This window comes from Camelus dromedarius, chromosome 10 (genome assembly GCF_036321535.1).
Source record: "Camelus dromedarius isolate mCamDro1 chromosome 10, mCamDro1.pat, whole genome shotgun sequence".
Lineage (NCBI taxonomy): Eukaryota > Metazoa > Chordata > Mammalia > Artiodactyla > Camelidae > Camelus > Camelus dromedarius.
The window spans coordinates 32674684-32699778 of record NC_087445.1 but is presented as its reverse complement, the minus strand read 5'-3'; the positions used below and the strand labels follow the sequence as shown (position 1 = coordinate 32699778).

The following is a 25095-nucleotide window of genomic DNA, read 5'->3' as shown; positions in this document are numbered from 1 at the left end:
CTGTGAAAGTAGTCTCTTAAGCTCATCATCCACTATAGCTGCAACCTGTGGAAGTGGCCTGTTAAACTCATCATCCATCATAGCTGCAGCCTGTGCGGCAGGTATCTCATTAAAAGACTAAGGTCCCAGAAACCATGAGACACACAATAAGGAAATAATATTTATCCAAATATTTAGTGTTAAAAGTTAACATTATTTGGTACAATTCTATGTTACCGGTGTAAATGTCCATATAAATTAAAATGGTTTTGGTCTTTCTGTGGGCTAGAATGTTAATGTTTGCTTCAGAAGTAACTTTGTCCTATGATATAAAAGCACCATGCTGGAGACTTCCAAAAGGATATTTTGTCCTGCATTTCTATTCTTTATAAAGAAACCCAAATGAATTGGCTATTCCACGTTTTAGGAGACCCTATGTATACGATGATTTTTTTTTTAAATGCCTGCAAGGTAAAAAATGATTCAAACTTGATTGTGATGGTGACTACATGACTGTGGGTTTGTCAAAACTCACAGAAAGGTACACTAAAAAGGGTGAGTTTTCCTGCATGTCAATATATAACGCAAAGAAAAAAAATTGGGGTAGGGTATCTTAAGTGTATTAAAATGAATTTTAATAAGCTATTTCAATCTAGGCAAGGAACTTGGGTGCCAGATATCAATGTGAAGTGACACAAAACAAACACATTATGAACATTCAAAAATCTGGATGTACAATGGAAATGTTGACAGCTTTTGAAATTAAACAGTACTCAATCACTAATTTTCTTTGAGGGTAAGATTTGTATCCTGCTGGGCTTATAATTTTGTTTTCTCTGTTTGTGCTCTTCATGTGCAAATATTGCCAATTTCATTTGACACAAAAAAAGAAAACAACTTAATTTTGTTTCTAAGCTAGTAAATGACATGGAGACTACCCTCCAGATGAGGCAGTGTAATGTCAGCTTCCCAGCAATGATTTGAGGGGGGAAAAATCAAGCCATGTCAAATGTATTTGTAACAAGGAAACAAATTTATTGATTTTTAAAAGACAAGACACCATTTTGTTTTGAAAAACACAAGAAAGCTAGCCTGAGTTCAAGTCTGAAATATTCAGAAAAATCCTACTAATATCTTTAGTATGTTCCAGTCATTTGTTTAAACAACACACTAAAAGTTAATATATATTTTTATAATTATAAAAGTTCCCCAGTTATTGTACAGTACACAATACAAATCGCCCACAAACTATTATTTAGCTCCTGCCAATTTTGAGAGGACATGATATACTAAAAGATTTAGCATTTCTCACAAAAATCACATCAGGAAATACGTATTTACAAAATCAAATACATTATACAAAAAACCATCACATGTTATTCGGTAAAGATGTTTTTAAATAATTAAAAAGTTTATTCAACTGTAGTCCAAAAACTGGAAAAGAACATTACATTATCTCACACATACAATCTCTACAAAAGTTGCTTACCTCATTTACATAATATATTCAGTCGATTGTAAAATAAATGTTCAAATATCTCCTAGTGTTACTATGTTTCTGTGCTTGTGGGACTGAATAATGTAATCTGCCACTTACTAAGTGAAATTTAAATGATGGCACTTAAAAAAAAATACAGTATTTTAAAAAAACACAATGAAAGAAGTTTGACCTAGAAGGTACGAAAGCCCTGAGTGATAGGAGAATTACTGATTGGTAAGCACTACAATTAACCTAATTAAAAGTTTACCACCCCAGGCACAAATTTCCAAGTTTTCTCAAGGCACTCACTTAAAGTTTCTGTAACCAACGCATTGGTCACCACCATAGGTCCCAATTGATGATGGAGATGAGTAGAGAAAAAAATTTGCTTTGGTACAAAAGATGCTTTTTAAACGAATGATATTCAATACCTACTCTCTTGGGTCATTTTAAATTGTGTTTAGCAGGTGAAAACAAGGCAATTATTTGTTCAAAAGTATTAATTCACTGAAGGAAAGACTTACTTGGTTATCAACAGTCAATGGGAGTTTTTCACTTGCTCTTTCCTCCGCAGAATCATAATTCCTCTAATAAAGATTTGTTGTCCTCATTATTGAGCTACATAAACAATTCTTACCAAAGATTTCATTACTCAGGGCTTCCAATCCCAACATCATAATTTATTTAAAAACAAAAAACAAACCAAAAAAACAAAGTAAAGAAGGGGCGGTGGGGGGGGGGAAAGGATCAGATACCAGAACCAAATAAAAGAAGAGGCAAAATACATTTTTGAAAATAGGACATATTACCAATTACTTCAAACCAAAGTGGGGGAAAAATCCTAGGCAGTCACTTTGTAAGTGGCTTTTACTATTTAAGTAAAATTGGTAAACTAAACTCAGGTCTACTGGCACATAAAATCACTAGCAGCAATGATCAAGGCATGCAAACTGAGAAGCATTTACAGTAAATCATCATGAAGAATTCAAAAGAAGAGAGTTAAATTAAAACCCTTTGAGTATTGCATGTTAACACGTGAGTAATTTGCATGGTCTGACTTCCTAAACTGCCTAAAAAAGCAACATTTACGGCAAACTTGCACTATGCTATGGATGTCCTTTGATCAGACATCGGAATAGGTTACACTCTTTGTGAGCGCCCAGCTAGGGCAGCGCAAGCACATCTGCAGACGACACTGCTCTCAGGTTCCATCACGCAGGGGACAAAAGGGGCCCAGGGCTCGCTGAGCGTCCCTTGAACAAAGTCAGCAATTGTGTAAGCGGACTGGCATTTACAGATATCAGCAGTAGTCATAGCATCTCCTGACAGACGAGCTTAAAATCAAGTGCTTTGCTCTCCATTCTATCTAGATATAATTTTTTGACAAAGTGTTAAAGTTTTGGAGCATAGGTAAAATTATGCCCTATATGAAATTCCCAGACAGTATTTTATGGGCACTCTAACTCCAAACAGCTTACCTGCCCCCGAAGAGTTCGGCTTTTCTTTATCCATTTGAACTTGTTTCTTCCTAAGGCTTCACTTACAATTGTACTTTCTAAAGCTAAATAAACAAGATCTTTTGTTTTGGGAAAAAAAGAAAAAGAAATGTAACCTTTTCTTTATCATACCTTTTAAAGGCAATCTAGGTACTTTCAATGTGCAGAGAGATCAGTTATGACATAGGTCTACAGGCCCATGTATTTGTCCTCCTTTTCTAGAGTCATAATGTGATGCTAGAAAAGTTGATTTTTTTTTTTCTGTAAACAGTACACTTACTTAGATGGCAGTGAGTATTTGGGAATAAATATATCAAGCCCTCTTGAAGAAAATTAATAGTTGTATATAAAATGCTAGTGTTCAGCATGGAAACACTTTCTCTTCCTACCCCCCCTTTAAAAAAACAGCATAATTAGACATTTGGATATAGAGTATATTTTACCGGTCTAAGTCTAAATAAATGATCTGAAAGGCTTTTGTCCCCCATTGTATATCTTACAATGCTCAAAGGGTTAATACAAGGCATTACATCAAAGGGGTTTTCTAATATTAGAACTAAGCACTGAATTAATGCTTCTATTCCAGTTTTTAAAAAATCACCAAACTTGCAGAAATACTAGGATTCCATTAACTGATTTGTTCTAACCATACACATGGAGGTTGATCTGATCTAGTGACAAGCCCAATTTTCAATAGCACTGCATGTCAACCTCTCTCCCCCATGTTCTGGTATGATTCATACAAACACAAGTTCTAAGTTCAAATTTTTGATGCCTGTCGTCTTCTCACCAAGAATTTGGGGGAGGGGAGGTTATAACAAAGGTCAATTTGTTGTATATAACCACTGCCTCAAATTGTACACAAAGGTGACTTGGCAAAGTTTTTACCTTCTTCTTGCGTCCACACAGGGAGGACCGACATCACAGTGACCCATGTTTTCTTTCTTTTGCACTAATATTTCAAACACAGCATTATTTTAGACATTTAAAGTATCATCTGAAGAATTTTGCAAATTTGAAAAACGCATCACGTTTAGCACTTCTAGAGAGTGCGTTCATGTAAAAAGGTTCATGATTACGGTAATGAAACCGTATTCATTCCTGAATGACTTTGACAGCATCCTACAAGAACATGTTCATTTTTACTCGTCAACTACAAATCAAAGGCAGTCAATGTTGCACACTACTAACTTTAGATATGCAGTGTTAAAAATCATTTTTAAAATTTTTTGTTTTTAAAGTACACCATCTAAAGAGAGGTGCATGAACCGTGCTATACAGTACAAGAAAAAGCACAAAAAGGAAAGCAGATTTCTGAAAAGGCAGTAAGACTTATACAGTCAGTCCAAACATAGTTTGGAGGAGCATCCTGAAAAAGTGACCAGCCACTTGATAGCCAAAAAAAAATTTTAAATTGGGTCCCATGTTCCAAGGAGGAGGTTCACCCATTTCACTCCATTGTTCACTGGCTTGGTGAATGCAAATCTTCTGGGGATGATTCTCAAAGTGTATGAGATCAAACTATACCTGTGATACTTAATTCTAGTCCATGGAAATATCTTTTCTGAAACTTAAAAACAGCCAACGCCTTTGTCACATTTTTCCTCGCTGAAAGTGTAGCACTTGGTCTACGGAGATATTTTTCGTGACTAGTGTTTAATTACAATGTCAAGAAATATTAAGAAGTCCTTAAAATGTGTGCTTGTCATTTGTAAATAAATCTACTCTGAGAGTATTAATGTCTTAAGAGTGTTTAGAAAAGTCATAGTTTCAGTGAATGAAAAAAATGGAAATAAAGTATTTAGTAAATGTTTGCTCCAATTTGCTCAACTGTATAAATGATGACTTTTTCCTTAATATGTTTCACAATTCAAATCTAAAATTGGTTAGGATGTGCGTGTGTGATTGTACATATACAATATACATATAAAAGTGTGTGTGTGTATCTCACTATAGATTACAGGTAACTGGAAGTAGCAGAGATCACAGATGTTATTTTGTTTATTGGTCAGGATTATGTACCTTAGTCACAAAGAATTAAAGTTCCTAACTGTGTTCATAAAGGACATCAGAATATTTTTAGTGAGACAAGTTGAAATGTAGTAATATTTAATTCCTCTAATCTGTCCAATTTAGAACCAACCATGAACAATTGAAAGAAATGTTGAATCCTGGAGGGTTCCCAATCCCTAACTTTCATCAGTCTAAATTTGCCCACTATTATTAGATTCCTCTAATGATACAAATATATCCTACATTAAACAATGATAATAAATACATTTAAAATCATTCAACAAACAAGATGAAAGCAGTAAATACATTTGGTCCAATACAGATATAGTATAGTTCTGGAGGTGGTGGTTGGGAAAGTGAAAAAATTCAGAAAGGAGGGACAAAACGCAGAATTTTTTTTCCTTTTTCAATTTTGCTAACACCTGTAAACCTTTCCTAATGCACAATGAAGCAGCCACATGGTCTTTGCAGCCGAAGGTGTTTTGTTGGTTTGTTTGCCTTTTCTATGTGTGTGATGGTGCAAATTCATTGCCTTTTGGGGAGAAAAAAAGGGTGATGATCATTTAAACGATATTTAAATGAAGGTGATGCTGGGATGCTAGTGAAGACCTTCAAATATGGGAGGTGTATAATACAAAATTTGAATCAATTTGAAAAATTACACCTAGAATATTTAAAGTTGACCTAAGAAACTTTGTTGGTCTTAGTGATTAGAGTAGTCTAAGGCAATCGAGCATCAGCAGGTGAAACGTACTGCATGCGACCCGATAAGCCATTTGGTATTTCCTCTCTTTTCTACCCCCCACCCCTCACTCTAATAAAACTGGGAAGATAAACATCTGGGTCATTTTGTGCTTTCCCTTTTTTTGGCTCTATGTATTTATATATTACTTATTTTTGCTAGTTTTTTAAAATAGCTATTTAAATGAATGGATGTGCCTTTTTATTTGTTAATAACTTGAGTGCTTAAAAGAACCTTGCTTTTCATGTAAATTAAAACAGGGGTTGGCGTATCCTCTCTGGGATCTCACCTTCTGACTTGGTGGATGACTCCCGCCCACAGGCACGTGCGTGTGCGTGTGGACACACAGACACCGAGACACACAGAGAAACATCGAGACTGAAAAGATGCACTTCAATAAGTACCTGCTTATTTTGTTAGTCTTCTTAAATTATGACTAGATAAGAACGGTCTAAAATATAGATGGTTTTATGTAACAAAGCTGTAATTAAAACTAGCCTGCTACTCTACAATAGCAATCTGATCCTTAATCCTTAAGCAATCCGATCGGTAATCAAGTAATACTCAGCTCGAAGAACAAAAAATAGGTTCACGGTCACTCAGAGAGGGGAACTGAATTTTGTCTTTTTGTTTGGCTTTCTTTGCCCTAAATTTCCTTCGAAGAACATGTGACCTGTCCTTACTTCGGGAATCTGAAAATGACAGGCACACCTTGTCAAATGGATTAAGGAGGAATTCACAGGAACAAAATAAGCCTTACTAAACCTTAGCTTCAGTTCTGTTTTAAGGCACCATGTAATAGCCGAGGTACGATGATCCCTGATGTACATTCTTCAATGGCACTGGTCCATCCAGCCACCTATCCAAATCCTACAGAATTGGGGATAAGCAACAGTGAGGTGTGCCAGTTACACTGCCTTCAGGTTCTGTTTAAAATTTAAATCCACGTACTTTAGAAACCAGGAAATCTTTTTGAAGGAAATAACGATATGCAGGTTGCTACATTCCTTGCATTCTATAAATTTTCTTTTATAATAGCAGCATATGGAACTACTATTAGGAAAAAGACCTGGAATAAAAGAAAGTCATCCAAATGGAATGGTTTCCTGTATGTCCAGCTCAGCATAAGTAGCATGTACACTTAAAAAAAAAAAAAGTCAAGTCATTTTTTCAGCTTCAGTATCTAAATACAACAGCCCCACTCAACAGCAGAATGCATCTGTGCAGTGGTCCCAAACACAGAATCAGTAGTCTTTAAACAGAGGAATTGGTATGCAAATAACAGTTAAAATTCAATGTTTAACGGAAGCTTGCAATAACATGGTTTAATAATTATGTACACAAATTATGTACATATTAGCATAATCTCTTGCAATTGTCATTTACTCCAAACTGATAAATGCACAGCTCAATTTTTCTTCAGAGAAAAATAGATGACCTTCCCAACCCTCTAGCACTATAATAAAAATGCTCTGTATTCTCTCCATACTCCAAAAAGTTATCAAAATAGTGTCTTGTGGTTCTGTCCAATGAAAAGCACCTTTCAAAAGCAAATTTGATGCATCTGCTGCCAAATGGGCATGCCTCCAGTGTAAATCAAAGAAAATCATTTCTTTTGATATTTCACAGAAGTGCATCTAATTAAAAACTTACACATGAAATCATACACCAAGACTAACAATCAACAATAAAATATTTTAAACTACAAAAAAGTAAATTACTTTTTAATTATAAGAAAACAAAAACATCGACATTAAGTGTTGTAAAAATCCTTCTTGACACCTGAAACTAAGGGGAAAAAAACTCATTTTAAGAGGCAAATAATTTGTTTACGTTAAAAAAAAAAAAAAAAAAGACCTGGCAAAATACATACACCCATTCCATTTCACAACTCCAAAAAGGTAATGTTCAGCACAGATAGAATTTGACAACAGTCGACCTTCAGGCTTATTAGAATTTCAACTTAAGCCCAATATCAACAGGGTTAATGTTAGCTGGAAAAATATGCTTTAATATTCTTTAGACTGCAGTGTAGGTATTTCCCGTAGCGCTGCACTGTCTGATAGTCTGAGTACTCGTGACGATGTGCTCACTGTGAATTGGGTTCAGGAGGCTTGGCTGCACGCCGCTCTCCAGAACAGGCTGCATACAGCCCACCGGAAACGCCTGGTTCAGCTCCGTTTTCTCTCTTTTGGCTTGAGGTTCTGAAGAGTCATCTAATTCCTCATCCATTTCACTCTCCACTTCACTGCCTTCATCTGCACAAACAAATAATACAAAGACTATTACCAGAAGACAAATTGGAAAAGGGCAATCAATACACGCTTTAGAGTCACTCTGATACACACATTAAGAAAGAAACTCAGCCCTTGGGGTACAAAGCTTGTGGGTTTCTTTTCAACGGAGCTTACTCGTGTCAGTGCTCTATTCCTTTAAACCCAGCAAAGGTCATTTACTCTTGTCTGGTTTGTGATTGTACCTTTAATAGTTCTTTTAAGAAGACCTCTGGAGTTTCATAAAGTTTTAATATTAAATACTGGCATAATTTGTGTTGTTATAAATTAGTCACTTTGGTACACTATGCTGGCCTTTGGGCAATGTATTGAGGAAAAATGCTAACTAAAAAAAAAGAAAGAAAAAATTTCCGTTTCCTCCACAAATCCACACTAGACATAAATTTCATCTGTGCTGATGTTAATGTAGGTGGGATCTATGTTGATTCACAAAATAACTACGGCATATATATATATACAGGGGCTGCTGGACAGACTTTCTGTGCACATGCATGTTGTAGATCACAATATTAGCCAGGCCCTTAATTTTTATTATAAAAAACTATGAAGACTAAAGCAATAGTATCAGATTAAAAATGCACAATGAATTTCCATTCCTAGCAACACTGATACTCTCTGGTAATAGCTGGTATTCATTTCTGGAAATTAGGTGTATTAAACAGTCACTGTTACCTCCAAATTTTAATACATTTTACATTAACTAAAACATCATTATAATGAAATACCACTTAATTTTTTCCAGCATGCACTGTTAAAATTCAAAAGCACAGCAGAGAGAGAAAACGCTCACACACTGCTTTACTCCTGGGTAAGATTCTCCTCAGAGGGGTGTAGATAATACCTCCCCATGAGTGCTCATTTTTAAACACCGGGGATATATTTCTGCCTAAAAAATCTTTTTACCTCACTTTCAACATGTTTTATTGTTTACCATAAAAATCCACACATTATACCACAGCCTCATCTATAACTAAAACGTACCTATATTTACTCTAAGGTTTTTGACTTACTATAGTGACTTGTATTAACAGAACCAGACCTCCGTTCTTCTCTCTCACGGCATGTCACCTACAGTAGGTGTGTAACAAGGAACTGAAGAGTCAAAGTTGGGCTCTTTCCAAGAAGTGTTGAGTCTAGTTTTACCATTTGGGGCACACCTGCAGCAGAAGTTCTGCCACTACAGCTCTCAACACACACGGGGTCCCTGACTTTCCCTCTCTTATGAGTTGGTGCAAAGGTGGTTCCAGAGAAAAGTGGAGTGACAGGGCCTCCATGTATGGTTGTGTAGGTTGGACAGTGTGCAGCTGCAGGGAGCAACGTCCTCTGAGAAGTGTTATGTGTGACTTACGAGGCTGAGATTAGATGCATTGACTAGAAATGATGTCTGTAATGCATTAAATGATAAGCAGAGTTCTCTCAGATGAGGCAAAAGATGTCTGGGCCCACCTACTTTATCTGGTTACCTTTTCGCCTCTGGTAAATGGACTTGTCAGATGTCAACATTACAGCTCGTCAGAACAAGCATGTTCAAAGGGCTGGCAGGCTGCAGGAGAGGGGTACATTTGATAGCCATTTGCTTCAAGTGGGTATAATCAAAACGTGCTCGTATGGCACCTTTTCGTATGATTTTCGTATTTGTTTATGTCTAAACAAAAAGGGTCTGTAAGGATCCTCACACTAAATTTTTAATGGGGTAGACTCTCAGGCTTGTGGCTATAAAGTCTTGCTTTCTACAGTTTCCTAACTCTCTGTATTATTTGAAATCTTTATACAGACATAATATCACTTACATTATTTTAAAAATTAAATTCTCATTTTGTGGAAAAAGCTCACAAAAGTTTCTTAAAGATTTCACACTCAAGCCTTAGGTTCTGACTATGCCAGTCTGGCTATACTTCACAAAACATCCAGTCTGGGGGAGAATGGGGCCAGCACAGCCGCCCCAAGAAGGTGAGGGCAAGTCACACTGCTGCTTGGCTCCATCTCCACCAACCTTTCTGTGGCTAAGAAATAGTGTCAAAACTATAATGAAAGAGGCAGCAGTGAAAGGAAAAAGTTCATTTCGAGCAGGTAGACAAGTGGAGAGAGGAGGATGGGCCTTTCGTCTTCCCTGCTGTGGGTGGAAAAGGCAACAGGACAATGGACAGAAGCAGCTCCAGTGCTCCAGGCCACCCTTTCTCAGGTCCACTTGTGGGTGACGGGGGTCCCCTGGATAGGCGACATAGCAATCACGAAGCCAGCCCGCAGACATTTTATGCTCTTATAAAGACTCAAAGACGTTTCCGAGGAACCTACCTGAAGTTATGGGGATTTGGTACACAAAAACCAAAACTAGGAGCTACTGGAGGTAACCAAAGACTTTGGTTCAACACTTGACAGAGAAGGCAGGCTGCAGTTCATGTTGGGCCCAGGAGCAGCATTCCTGCTGCACCTCCAGAAACCCTGGGATGAGATCCCCAAACCTGAATCATGAAGCTCTGGCGTCAGTGCATCATCAGGGTTGCCTTGTGTTGGACCTGGGTTTCAAAAGCCACCTTCCTGCTCTAAATTACAGATTGGCCTCATCACTGATTTACTTTTCTGTTTCTTTGGTTAATCCTATAGAGTATATATTTGCAGCAACAACCTCTTGGGGCAATTCTTTTCTATTTTTGCTGTGTTATTATGCATATTCCTAAAACAGGGATTAATGCACGCTCAATTGAGAGAGACTGACAGGAGTTTAATATGGGAGTGATGGAGTCACACAGGACTTTCCCCAGCACATCAATGTCCCCTGTCACCAAAGAGGCATAGAAGCGGAGCACTGAGTACTCAAGTCCAGGATGCTCCAGAGAACAGAAGGGCACCTCACGTGCAGACCCCCCAACTCCTCCCTCCTGCCTGTTTTCACACAGGCTCTGGCTCTGTCCCAGAAGGGCTAATTGGGTGGTTCTCCCCATTCTTTGTGCACTTTGTCCCTGACTCCAGAACTCAACTCCTTAAAAACCTATCAAAATATCTTCTTCTTCCGTCTGTTTGTTTTTTTTTTTTTTGAAGAAAGGACTGTATTTTCTTCAGTGCTTATTTATTAGAAATTTTATATTTACAAAAACTGAGCTGGCACTTTTATCAGGATTGTTTTTGTTTCTACGTGCTCTATTCCAACCTCATTTCCCCCAAGCCCTGGTTCCTTTTACTGTGTAGTTTTATGGGTCATGAGTTTCTTCAGAATTATAGACTGTGTTGTCATGTGAGAGTGGCAATGCCGGTATTAAAACTTAACAGGTGTATTTGTTAGTCTTTTCAACTACGCCAATACTGATCTTGCTCTTATAGTAAACGTCACTGCTATTTCTTTTTCCACTTAAAAGTGTGAATTGGTGAGATGGGTAGGCTGAGGAATCTTTTTTTCTTGACAAGTGGGCCTTGAATAAAAACATTTGGCCCCATCTTATCACTTTTCTCTAGGCCTCTGGTGAAGGTCAGAAATAATTTCCTGTTATTTGTAATTAACTGCAGGCGAAAACTCAAGAAGAGTGTAAACTGGACTTAAATTCAATTCTTGCACTTAATACATGTCACATAAAGAAGGTACAGGAATGGAGAAATAATGAAGGATTCCAAAAGTCAGAACTGTCATATTCATCTAGGTTTGTATGCCATTTCCACAAAATAAGAGTGCTATAAACCCATTTTCCTATACGACAATTTCTTACTGAAAAAAGTCCTTAAAAATGTATATCATTTCCAACTCTTACCTTTATCCAGATTTCCAGGAGATACAGCATTTAAATCACCAAACTGCAAAACAATAGTCATTTGTGCAACAGTTACTACCAAGCAGAATAAAATAACATTCTATCAGTCTGTGGTAAAAACACCACACTACGACTTTTTAAAACAGAAAACTAGTGACCATTTTGACCTCTGAACACATGGGTCACCTAATTTTCTAATCAAACCTGTCGAATTTGAACAGTTTAAATTGTGTCACAATTTAGCTGTCTTAACTTCTCTGCCAAAGGATAACAATTTTCTCTGTCTTCCACGCTCCATTTTACTTTTTATTATTTTAACACAGCAGTGAAGAAATAGAGGCCTGGCTGACCTGGATGAAGATGGATGTGATAGAAAAAGTTTGGAAAAGCCCTGGTGAGTCAGGACACATGAGCTCTGCCCCTAGGCACCGTCCACGAGTCCACCTGGAGTCTGCATTGCAGAAGCATGGTCCAGCCACTGGGTTGAATGCTGTTTTTAAAGTTTTTATTAGTAGAAATGAAAAACGATGGGAACTCTCCATTGTTGAGAGTATTTATTTTTACAAAATCTTTAATGTGAGACTTCTCTTGTAATTTCATCTTCTTATTTACTAAAATAACAGGGGCCCACATTTAAAAAGAAAGGCATCTGACTATTACTATTGCAACAAAAAAGGGCTGAAAACAATAAGAAACCTCATTTAGCCTTCAGCTTAGACTTTATTTTCTACCTTGGTTGAAGAGCTTGATGATATTTTTACAGTTAAAAAAATACATTTTGAGAGTCTCAGGGTGACCATAGATGGATACGCTAAATAAAAAATTGAAGAGCTGAGGTAACAAAGCTAAAAGGACAAAGGTGACGTGAAACCTCCAAGAACCTGCTTTTTAAATGGTAACCATTAATTTCTTTACGGCTGAAGATTCAGAAGAAGTCGTTAGTAGGAATTCAGATTTCTCAATAGGCTTAGAAAGGGTGAGACGGGAATTCTACTTACATTTGGAAGTTTGCTTATAAAAGAGGTCTATGATAGGAGGATTTTTAAATCTATAAGGTATGTCTATAAAGTGATAAAACTGATCTTATTTTGCAAACATACACACACACTTTCTTTTGTTTCACCTAATCATGTATTACTCTTGATAGTAGCTACTGTGGGAGCTTATACATTTATTGTGAGTTCAAGATTCTGGAATTCCTCTTTGACAACCAATTTCAAAAGTTAGTTTATATATCTTACATATCATTCAAGAAACCCCATCTTGTGATTTTATATCCAACTGCGACTCCAAACTCTCCAAGTTTTATTCATTGTACTCGGTCCTGAAATGATTTTTGATTACTCACCAAAAACAAATGCATCTCTCCCACTATTCAGGATATTCAAACTAATATGTCATTTTACTTTTCATTATTTCTTGGGAGTTCAGAGGCAGTTTAAAAAGAGGCATTCCACAACATCTGAAGCCATGGCAGTATTACTGGAACAACGTGTAGCCTCCCTAGGGGACTGCTTTGAAGGGCACACGGGCTTCCTGGCTGCAGGGTTCCCAGCATGTCTGTTTGGAGGACTGCCCCACTGCTTTAGAGTTACGTCCCATTGGACAGAAGATACAAAAGCATAAATACTGAACTGTTGTTGTGAAGTTGTTCTTGTTCACACGGATCAGAATCTTATATTAGTCTCAATAAAAACCAGTTTAAATTATATAGGATTTGTTATAGGAATTAAAGAGTACAAGCAACAAAAAACAACAGGATTCTTTATCGATTTTTGGTACAAACAGAAGAACTATAAACAGAGAACACCCAAGGCTGAAGAATCATTTATAAGTGATTTCTAATGGACATACACAGTAAGATTTTTCTTTCTTTTAAATGAGCACTTAGCAACACTTACGCTCCAATACTGGAAATAATTTGGCAGTGATGAGTCTAAACATACCTCTATACCTATAGAAAGTGAACGCTAAATTTGTTTTTGAGAAATCTTGAAAGGTTGTTTGAGACTAAATTATGACTGCCGTAGGTGATCAGTAACATCACACAAAGTGGCTAAAACCAAACTCTGGATGTATTTGAACATTTTCTTCAAAAGAAACACTGCTTTTAGTTGCTACTTAACTTTGAAAATACAACAACTTAATACAAAGACCTTCCTCTGAAAGTTTCTGCTTAATCTGAATGAATACATCTGATTATTTAGGATGCTGAAAATAGAAACCAATACCGAAATCCCTGACTGTTACCATTAGTAAATAAAAACTTGCAAACTCAGTGCCGTGTGCTTGTGACCACGCACTGTGCTGGATACTGTGCAAAAAACCTCAGAGACACTGCCACAATGCCTCAGAGTGTCTCTGGGATCAATGACAAAGCTCTAATGTACGGCAAATAGAGAGAGTAGATTTAAAATAAAATCTTGTGATTAAGGGGTAAGATTTTGATGTTCTATATAGTGGAAAGAAAAGTTTTTTAATATGCATTTTATGTGTGAGGAAGGAATACATACGTGACGAGGAAAAACCACTTTAAACCTATAGATAGACTATGATCAGGATAATCAGTTTATCCACTCAGTATTCAATAAATATTTATTGAGAGCTTAATGTGTTCTCCAAGCTCTGCCAGCCAGTTCTAGTCAGATTAATTTGGAAATATCCCCTCTTTCTGGGGCTGAGTATCAGAAGTTACTTATCTTAAAAAGGATAGATCGTTTAGCCAAAAAAATGAGGCAACCTAGGATTGGTTGAAGATTTTTCAAGGCACAGGGTTATTAGGAAAGGGTCATTATCAACTGCAGGGGTTCTGGAGTGAGCAGATTTTTCAAGGCACAGGGTTATTAGGAAAGGGTCATTATCAACTGCAGGGGTTCTGGAGTGAGCAGTGGGTCAGAGTAGCAGGAGGGGAGGAAGGGAGAGAGTGGGAGCGGGGAAGACTGAGGGTGGGCGTAGGGAGGACAGCTTCACAGACAAGAGAGAGACTAGAAGTACCTAAATCAGGCCAGGACAACCGCAAACAGAAGAGGACGAAGAGAGACAGGATTTGGATGAAAAACATAAGGAAGTACAGAGATTACAGTAAATTTATAGCTCCGGAAGTTGGAAGAACTGTTAACCTTCCCTGCTGCACCTGGGACTGGAGTGGACCACTATTCATTGAGGTGACATCTTCCAGCTTACAAAGTACTTCTGTGGTTCCGTATAGGGTAGACGTCCTCTCAAATACTACGATCTCAAGCAAGTATCATTTTCTCTTATTACTTCCTGAGAAGCTTTTCCTGACAGCCCTAAGTAACTCCTTCCCTGTCCCTCTCCATCACCTCCTTCAAAGCACCAGCACAACATGCAACACTCACTGTTCCCTCATCTAGTATCTGTCTTCTCAACCCTAATGCCAGTTCCACGAGGGCAGGGACCTTGTCTGTCCTCTTCATAAATGTATCCCAGAATTTAGTACAGCACCTAGTAAAGGCTGCATGAATATCAAATGAATAAATTTACTTTCTCATTTCAACCTCACGAAAAACTTACAAGTTTGGCAAAGTAGGAGCTTAGATTTAATCTCACAGTTATTGAAAACAATGAATGTGTCTAACATCATATAGGCAATATGGTGGTGTGAGATTTGAGACCAGATATTCTGACTATCAGTGTCGGGAGGGAGGGAGGAGAGAGAGAGAGGAAGGAAAGAAGGAAGGAAGGATGCTTGTTTCATACATGGAGGAAAGAGTATAAATGAAGGGATTTAAAATGTGCTCTGGGGTTAGAAAACATATGGCCTTTGATGTATGTAGGAATTAAAATTCTGTCAGCTAGATAGATAAATAGGGAATGTCCTGAAGTAGAAACAGAATGGAATACAGAGGAAGCATTTCTGTTGTTTTTCCTCCTATTGTAGACACCACCTCCTCCGGGGCCTGACAAGTGGTCAGGATAAACAGCACCCTCCCTGACAACAGCAGACTGAAAAATGTGTGGTCAGGGCAGCCACTGAGAGTCTGTCAGACCATCCATTCACGGTGAGCAGTGATGGCCATGAGGTGTAAAGGGGGGCCTGGTCAGCACAGCCAGGGCAACTGTGGGCAGGATCCTCGAGAGAGACCCCAAGCATGACCCTGACTTGCGGCCAAGCTGCTAAGGGGTAATTCATCGTAAGACTGCAGGGCCTAATACCTGTCCTTCCACACGGGCACCAAGAGAGGGACGAGGCTCAGAACGGGAGGGTGCAGCCCACGGGTGTACGGCAGTGACCACTGCACCTTAGATCCAGCAGCAGCGAACTATCCACAGTGAGGGAGGCTGTACTGTAATACAGTACAGGCTGGACACAGAACCAGGGCAGAGGAAGCCAGGGAGCCCAGACAGCAAACAGGCAAGGAAGGATCCACAGGGGGGCCCACAAAACAGAGACTGGGGCAGAAGTGGGGAATGGAAGGAAGGAATTCAAGGTCTGGGATGAAGACCTCACCTGTGGGGACGCTTTCCCAGCTGGGAGTGTTTACCCCTATCCTGGGTAGGAAGGGCTAATGAGTAATCATAACCACGTCATCGTGGGTGGCCAGGTAAACATCCTCCGAGAAACTGCATCTTAACTAAATCTCTCTGTTAGTGTTAGGCAGTTACTGTGAACAAAAAAATACTGCAAACCACATCAGTAAACAAAGAATGCTGAAACCATCAAGTCTCACCAGCTGCCGCCACTCCCCACAGTGAAGACAAGCCTGCAGCCCAGCCTCTGCAGCCACTCACAATGGTGCACTCTGAGGGGACTCAGAATAAGAAAGGACAGGATACTGGCCCTAGATAGCTAGGTGCTTGTCAAAGGAATGAATTCAATAAGCCCAAATGTTTGCTTCCTCCCACACACAAAAAAAGCGCTAAATTCGTTAACTTGAGATGCCTGGTTTTCTTTAGTTAACAAGTAATCTTTTAATGTTCCAACTACCTGGTCTTTGTTGTAAAACTCCTATATATCCTAGCTCCTCCCCTACCTCTTTGGAGCAGTCCCTCAGAGCGATCTGAGAGGCTGTCATCAGGCTCAAAGGGGTTCGAGTCCTCAGAAATGTCCACCAACTAAAACGTAACTCTCAACTTTTAGGCTGCTTTTAATTCAGTCGACAGTTTAGATAGAAATGAACACTGGGCAGGGGGAGAGGAAGGGGAAAGGAACAACCAAGAAACTAACAGTACATCTGCACCCAGGATCAGGGACTCCAGAAACTTTTACTTTCTCTAAACGAGGGCCAGCAAAAGAAGCCAGCTAAAATCAAAACGCTGCAGCTGTGCGTAAGAGAAGGACCCGGCGTAACTTGACCCAATGAACCTGCCCAAAAGGGGGTGGGCATGCCAGAGCACAAGGAACCTGAGCTGTCAATCAGCCTGAGCACTCAAAGAACCTGAGCAGCAAATCAATCAATCAGTCACGAAAATGCCCCTAAGCCAGGGTATAATAACAGGAAAAACAAAGGAACGGCGCCATTTTTCCTCTCTTGGGTTGGCTCACTCCCAATTCTCAGGAATGTACTATCTTTCACTACCTTTTTACTTTACTAATAAAAATCTTGCTTATATCACACTTTCTGTCTCTCGTTAAAAATTCTTTTTTTTCCGGATGACTAAGAACCAAGGTACTTCTTATTTCCCTTTTCCCAGTAACATTAATATACCCAGATTTATACATTTACAGGTAGAGATACAACCTCTCCCTCTCCCTTTCACGTGCGCACACACACACACACACACACACACACATATACAATGTATAACTGATTTACCAGGTGGCATCAAAATATGAAAATGTACGGTCTAGTATGAGGTTGGCAAACTCTCATTCTGTAAAGGGCCAGGTAGTAAGCATTTCAAGCATTATGGTCCTGTTGTAATTATTCAGCTCTGCCACTGTAGTGCAAAAACAGCCACAGACAATAGGTAAATGAATGGGTGTGAGTGTGTCCCGATATAGGTTTATTTATAAAAACAAATGATGGCTAGAAGAAGAGCATGTGAACCCTTGAAGATCTGGTCCAGTTCACAAACAGTAAAAGAAATGGAAGATTTCATCTTTAAGGAAGGTGTAAAGACTTTGGCCACAGGGAGGATATGGAACCAGAGGTTTTAAGAGCTAGCACAGCTCAGGCTGGTGTTTGTGTGAATCAGTGGGTGAAAATGGATGACGTCTAAGATGCGAAGAAAGAACATATGGAATGTTGCAAGAAAAGAGACCGGGAGGAAGATTACGTGTGTGAGTAATTCAGATGGGGCAAGCCTCACTAGTGCGAAGTTTGTTCCAATTTGGATGAAGATGTGAAGAGATAGTCCAATAGTGTAAGTTCTCCACTGGTAAAAGCAAATACAGAGTGGTTTCAGAGTAGGATGGTTTGGAATCATCAATGGAGAAATGACAGTGAGATGTGTGTGGAGAAGAGGAGGAAGGAAGAAGTAATACCGGGAAGAAGCACCTAGAATCCACAAATGATAACTGACTTCATTCAGAGCAATCTAGCTTTCATGCTGAAACGGTTTCCTACTGCTGCTGAAACAAATGACCACCAACATGGTGGCTAAACACAATACAAACTTGCTGTTTTCTAATTCTGGAGGTCAGAATTCCAAAATGGGTCTCCCTGAGCTAAAATCAAGGTTGCTGGTGGGGTTGCATTTTTTTCTTAAGATTCTAAGGGAGAATTTCTTTTTACCTTTTCCAGCTTCTAGAGTTGGCCCACAGTCCCGGGGGTGGCCCCTTCCATCTTCAGAGCCAGCAAAGATCAAGCCTCTCTTCAGCTACATCAGTCTGACACCGACCCTGCTGCCTCTCTTTTCCACTTTTAAGGACTCTTGTGATCACACTGGGCCCATCCAGATAATCAAGGATAACCTCCTCATATTAAGGTCAATTAACTTTTAACCTTGAGTCCATCTGTAGCCTAACATATCCAAGGTTCCAGGGATTAAGAGGTAAACGTCTTTGGGGGCCCATTTTACCTCCTACCACCTATATCTAAGTTATCTTTTAAAAACTGTCACATTTGTCTGAGTAAAATCATTTGACATTAATTTTTTTCTAGTATTAGAGGAAATACACCCTCCAGATCAAGCTGGTTAAAACACAAAAATTTCCACTTCAATTTTGTCTGTTTTGTGTTCTTTATTGGGGGTGGAGTGGGATAGTATAGAAGCATGAATTTGTCTTTTATGATATATTTGTCATAAGGCCATTTGTAGTTTATTTTCATTTATAGACTAAATTTAATGTACCTTTCCTACCAGTCCGGCAGTTTTGTAGAGCATGCATTTCAAGGTTTAGGTTTGTTGAAACCACACATACATCCAAAAAGTTTACCAGGCTCACAGAGTTGAAAGTTACTAGTAACACATAAGGAAATCATTCCCAACAAAAGAAGCAGAAGTTGAAACTGAGGAAATCAAAAAGCTATTGGGTGGTGGGGCCAGAACAGCCCTAAGCTCCACATGCAAACAGAGGCCTAAGGAGCAACTCGGATGTTAAAGTTTCACACTATGGAGTAGGATACATACCGGCCCTTTGGACAGTTTCATGAGGACCAACCTGTGCCACCAAACTGCACCTCAAGCATCCCCAAAGATCTCAGAAAGCCCTCCTGTGTTAGCACTACTTGATGGTAGACACTGCAGCTGGATTGCTACAGTGTTGGCAGCGGATGAGCTGAAGGAAGTGATCACAGGCGGCATTCACAGCAGAATCCACAAAGGAAGCTTTACAAGGTGACCTTATGCGTTCCTGCTGACCTGGGACTATGATCAGCAGCAGCTGACAGACCAAATCACTGAAAGTTTTAATGAGAAAGGACTACTCATTTGGGGTCCTCAGTTACTCTTTAGAAGCAGCCTTTACATAGATTCAGAATAAAGTGATGCTCTAGTCTCACACTGGAGAGCAGGGCTGCCAGCAGTGGTAACTTTAGATATATGTATACAGGAAAGACATGATGTATGTATGTATGTGTATATATGTACATCTTAACAATTTCTGCCAACGAATCATTTGCTCTAGGAAAGATCTTTAAGCTGTCAAAGGCACTAAGAATAGATAACTATAAAATTCTCTGAAGTGGTTATTATCTCATGGTTGTAATAAGATGCCTCTTTCTGACTTACTTTTTCCTTTTAACTCACATAAATTTTACATATTATATATAATCTTATATATAATACTTTCTCTCCATTTCACAAGTATTTATAAAGACCTTTCATTCATTCCTATTAGTAAGATTTTATTCAAGTCTAGCTATGTCCAGTTAGGCCTGATTATGTTTATACCACTTCCCTAATGTCATTTTCTTTTCTAATTGACTTATTTCCCCATTCTACTCTGTTGGCCATTTTACAAAGCATTGAATTAGTTTGCCTCTCATTACAACTTTGGCTACATCCCAAAGAATGCTGTTGGATGCTTTGTATTTCCATAAATCATTTGATTCAACATTCAAAAATTGTCTATAGACTATTCTTCCCCTTGCAATATAGCATTTATGTGCCTTTATGTTATCTGTTTTATTAATTTCAGCTCCTAAGCTTTGTATTGTCAAAGAAGGATGATCTAACTCTACACATTATTACTTGGATTGTCAGTGTAAAGTCAATATTAAAAAATCTAATTTGGAGTAGAAGGCAATCAAATATAGTCCCTCCTGATTAACAGACATGGCTTCAGATATTCATACACTGATGGAAAGGAAAGGGAAAGGAAATGGAAGTAACAAAAATCAGGTCCCTTCTATGTGCCTGTCTGCCTGCCTGCCTGCCTATCCACCCCAACCACCTACCTGTACCTAGTAACCTACACCTACCTACCTACCTTAGTCCTCTCAATACCCCTGTGAAGGAATGGTCCTTGTGCTTATTTTGTTGATGAGAAAACTAAGACTCAAGTGAGATACATGTATAACTTGCCCAGGTTGCAAAGGTATTAAGTGGGAAATATGGAATTTAAATTTAGGTTTTGAGCACAGCAGGAGGAGCAACATAGAGTGTGGAGCCAGCCTGACCTGTGTTTGAATCACAGCTCTACCAGGATTAGTTATGTGATTCCAGACCATAATCCTCTTTGGTACTTAGGCTTCATTACATATGAAACAGACAGGGTATATTGTCTTCAAGACTCAGTTTGCAAATACTGTTGATAGAGCCCTAGAACTCACTGAATCGTAGGACCATAAGAAGGATGGTGATGTGTGTGTGTGTGTGTTTTTTGTATGTTTGGTGGAATGGGGATGATCACACAGCCAGAAATAACTCTGATGAGCTCAGATGAATATCAATATCTAACCCTGACCTAACTAACTACTTCTTTCTCTGTTCTTCTAAGATGTCAATGAAGGAATAAGGAACTTTAAGGCTTTTCCTATAGAAGAAGGAAGATTGTTCACATGCAGATCTGGAACCTCCTAACCCAATTCCAATCTTTCAACATTCTATACTTAGCTTGAACTTTGTAATGTCCTGAATTTTACAAATCTTAGATAGCTGAGCAATCTTCTATGATTTCAGTTCTATTAACCAAAGTTAGTAGAACTGATAGCAAAAGGATTAGGCAGTAACAAGTATTTTGGATTTTTTGATGGTGGAGAGACATGTCTTGAAATTTCAATCACAAGAGATTTGAGAGCTTTATTATTTTCTTTAAATGTCTTCCAAAAGAGAACCAAATTAATCAAAGCATTGCATTTAGCATTGGTACAGGATTTCACAACTGAGAAAAAATAGTTACTGACTTTAAAGTGATTTCCAATTTTATAAAATTTGCAAGGAATTTTAATGTTCCATTTGGTAGAATCTTGTGTTCCTTTTTTTTTTTTTCTTGTAAGTATACTTTTCTATGTATTTCCAAATAGTTTTAATGAAACTTGCTAAGATGGCTAAGATTTCTGCCAGTTTGCTTCACACCGAGGCAGATTCTGCCCTACATTCGCTGTTGGTTCTACTCCTTCAGGCTGGCCAGCTCTCCTGGCAATGTCTGCTGTTGGCCACTCTGTACCCAGGTAGCATATCTTCATCATGATTCTAACTGTTCAGGCTTTTTTTCCCCTCTGCACCCTGGAACACAGCAATTTGTGTGCTTTTATACTGTTTCAAAACCTCTAAGAAGTGATGCAAACTACTATGCATAAAAGAAATAAGCAATAAGGATATATTGTACAGCACAGGGAAATACAGCCATTATTTTGTAATTACTTTAAATGGAGTGCAATCTATAAAAACACTGAATCACTATGCTGTACATCTGAAACTAATATAACATTGTAAATCAACTATAATTCAATTAAAAGAACCTCTGAGAAGCACTCATGAGTGAGCATGCAGGGAGTGAAGAAATAAGAATACAGGCCTCAGTTGCTTTTGAGGGGAAAAGTAGTTTCAAAAATTTAATGCTACCATTAGGTTGCACCAAGAGGGGCCTCTGTCCTGCGCCCGATGCCAGGAAGCCCTGCTCTGGCTTTTCTGTGGCCGTGGCCCTCCCCATAGTGTATGGAGTCCACCAGGCCAAGTGGATGTGCCCTCCTGGAGCCTGTGTCTCACTCCCACCCCTCAGATCATATTTCTGTTACCTGAGATCCCAGAAGTCTCTGACTAAAGGCCGTGAGTCTCCTTTCAGGCCTGGGCAGGTCTCTTTCCAAGTTCCACCCTTCAGAAGAAAGAAGGGATCGCCAACAAGCGGCAGCTATTTGCAAAGGGTGGACGCAACCTGAACATTGGATGGAGGTGTCCATAAGCATGCGCACGAGGTTCCTCATAGTATAGGATGAGGAATGACACGTAACAGAAGGGACATCTAAGGGCCAGAGCGGGTGCCGCGGGCCAGCTAGGTCTATGCACCATTTTCTGGCATGGGTCTAGGAGGAGCCTAAGAATCGTATAAACTATAAACCCAGCCTTCTAAGTTGTTATCAAAAACTATTTATTGGGGGAAGGTATAGCTCAAGTGGTAGAGTGCATGCTTAGCATACATAAGCTCCTGGGTTTGATCCCCAGCACCTCCTCTAAAAATAAATAAGTAAACCAAATTAACGCCCCCCAATTTTTTTTAAAAAATGTATTTATCAACCTAGGTGGATTAAACAGATTTTACTTATAGTTTGATTCATAACTTTTAAAATATTTGGATGTAGGGTACATAGGCCCTGCAAATGTTAGGGTTGGGCCTGGTAGCATACACTTTATGTAAATACAACTGGGCTGAAAAGAAATGAACCTTGATGTTCCTGACTAAAGACAGGCTTCCCTTGAGGCCACCTTCACTGTCTAACAGGAAACCGTGGAGGTATTCGTTTATTATGTCAGAGGAGCCCTTCTTATTTTGGTTATACCACTTCTCTTCTTTGGAAATCAACTGCAGAGACAACGGTAGGAAAGTGGAAACACGCTCTCTTCACACCAAGAAGCCCTAAACAACTCGCGTGATTCAGACCTGAAGGGCCTGCAGGGTCGTCACACCCGGCCCACAGACTTGCAGGAAATGCTGCTGTTTGTGGGAGTATGCTTCAGTACAGTGATAGTGAAAAGCAGAAACAATTGCTGTGAATTGAGGACCTTGCCCATCTCAAACAAGGGCTATTTCTCTATCAGGAGGACGAGGAAACCACAGTCTTCGCCTGTGTCTGTGAGCAGAAGTACCAGAAAGATACTGGCAAGGCCAGAGCCCCCAGGGCTGGGCACAGGATGACAGGGTGTGGCAAGGAGGCCAGCAGGGGGAGCCATCATGCTTAATCTACACCAGAGATTCGTTCACACCCAGCTGACTCGGAGGTCGGGGCTACCAGGCTAACTATTTTCTAAGCAAAGAGCCCACTGGTGGACTTTGCTGAAGAGGACAGTGTGTTGAGTTTTCTTTGCTGATATCCACAGCGACCACTTTAGTTCCTGAAAAATGTTAAGAAATCCGGAACTTCTATCTTCTTCTCTTTTCCCACTTTCAAACTCTTTCGAAAGACTAATCTCTAATTGGCAAGCACCTGTGAAAACCCAACTTCATACAGCGGTTCTCTGAAATACTGACAGGCACAGTCTGAGGACAGGGGGCAATTCTTGGTCTAGGGGTTTTATTTTACAGATACAGAAATCCAGTATGGCCATCATGGAATTGAAAAGTCCTGTAAGTTGGTAGTCTGTCTTTCCATCATTCTTTTGTACTTCCTTGAATGAGTATTTCTCGGGCACCTATTGTGGGACTGTGTTGAGACCACAGCTATAAGTAAAAAAACTGCATTCCCTGAAGGGCTGCAAGGAGAGGTTAGAGCCCAGAGCAAGCAAGGAAGGAAATCAAGCAGAGGAAGCTGATGAGCAGGGATCCCAGAGGGAACAGGCTGTAGCCCTGGGCTGCTGAGTCCATGAGTGCTTTTCTCAAATGCCAGGAGAGTAAGGAAAAGAATGGCAAACCAGGAAAAAGGAGGGAAAAAATGGGAGAGCGTCTGCAGAACTAACTCTTGGGAACTGGAGGATGACAGTGCAGAAGAGTAGCCTCCCATGTCTCTCCTCCAGGGGGTCACTTTCATCATTTATTTTTAAGTTGTTAAATTGTGCTAATGCAGAGGAGCAGATTTACAGCTAAAAGCAACTGCAAACTCTAAAAACATAATTTTGATTTAGGTCTGATCTGTGGGTGGGTATGGAGGAGCTGACTCTAAAAACATAATTTTGATTTAGGTCTGATCTGTGGGTGGGTATGGAGGAGCTGAAGGGTGTAATTTGTTGTTGTTGTTGTTTTCTGGCAGATTTAGTTTTCCAATTGCATTTGCGTAGACTAATACTCTATTTAGTTTGCATATTCAAAATGTCTACTAACAAAAAGTAGAGAGGGGAAGGGTGGTAGGACTATCAAGATGCATCCTGCAAAGCAGAGGAAGGCAGCCCTGGAACAAAATAATGAAAGCTTACACGTCAGGCATCTGGTTTGTGTGTGACTGTAAGTGTGCATGCTTTTGAGGGAGTTGTAAAGCACAGATAAAAATAAATTAGTCCCCATTCTGAAACTGCCTAAAAACAATTTATATGGTGAAAATTAAAATGTGGATTGAACCCACTTGGCTATTTGGAGTGAGACAGCCCAGCTTCTCCAGTCAGCTCTCCCACCTGCTAGTTCTGATGCTGGGCAACTTTCAACCTCTGTTTTCCTTACTGATGAGCTGGTGACACTAACACATCCCTTGCAATGTTTCGGCAAATATTAAGTAAGAATGTAAAACACTTTAGCACAGTAACTGCCACAAGGCCAGTCCTCAATTAGAAAAACATTAATAAGCAATAAGCTTTATTGTAAATAATAAATAATTTATGACAAGTATTCATTATACTTTCTAAGTTACTACTGTTCCAA

The 25095-nt window shown here is 39.2% G+C and overlaps 1 protein-coding gene across 3 annotated transcripts in view; it reads right to left on the bottom strand.

Moving 5' to 3' along the window:
- Window positions 1-989: 989 nt before the first annotated feature.
- RFX3 (regulatory factor X3) overlaps window positions 990-25095 on the bottom strand; it is a 277032-nt gene continuing 252926 nt past the window's right edge. For all 3 annotated transcript variants that reach the window (XM_064490242.1, XM_031449784.2, XM_031449782.2), the window contains 2 exons: window positions 11745-11787; window positions 990-7968 (listed from right to left, as the gene is read on the bottom strand). In XM_064490242.1, coding sequence (XP_064346312.1) covers window positions 7730-7968; window positions 11745-11787 — 282 coding nt within the window. In that variant the 3' untranslated portion in view covers window positions 990-7729. The remainder of the gene's footprint in view (window positions 7969-11744; window positions 11788-25095) is intronic.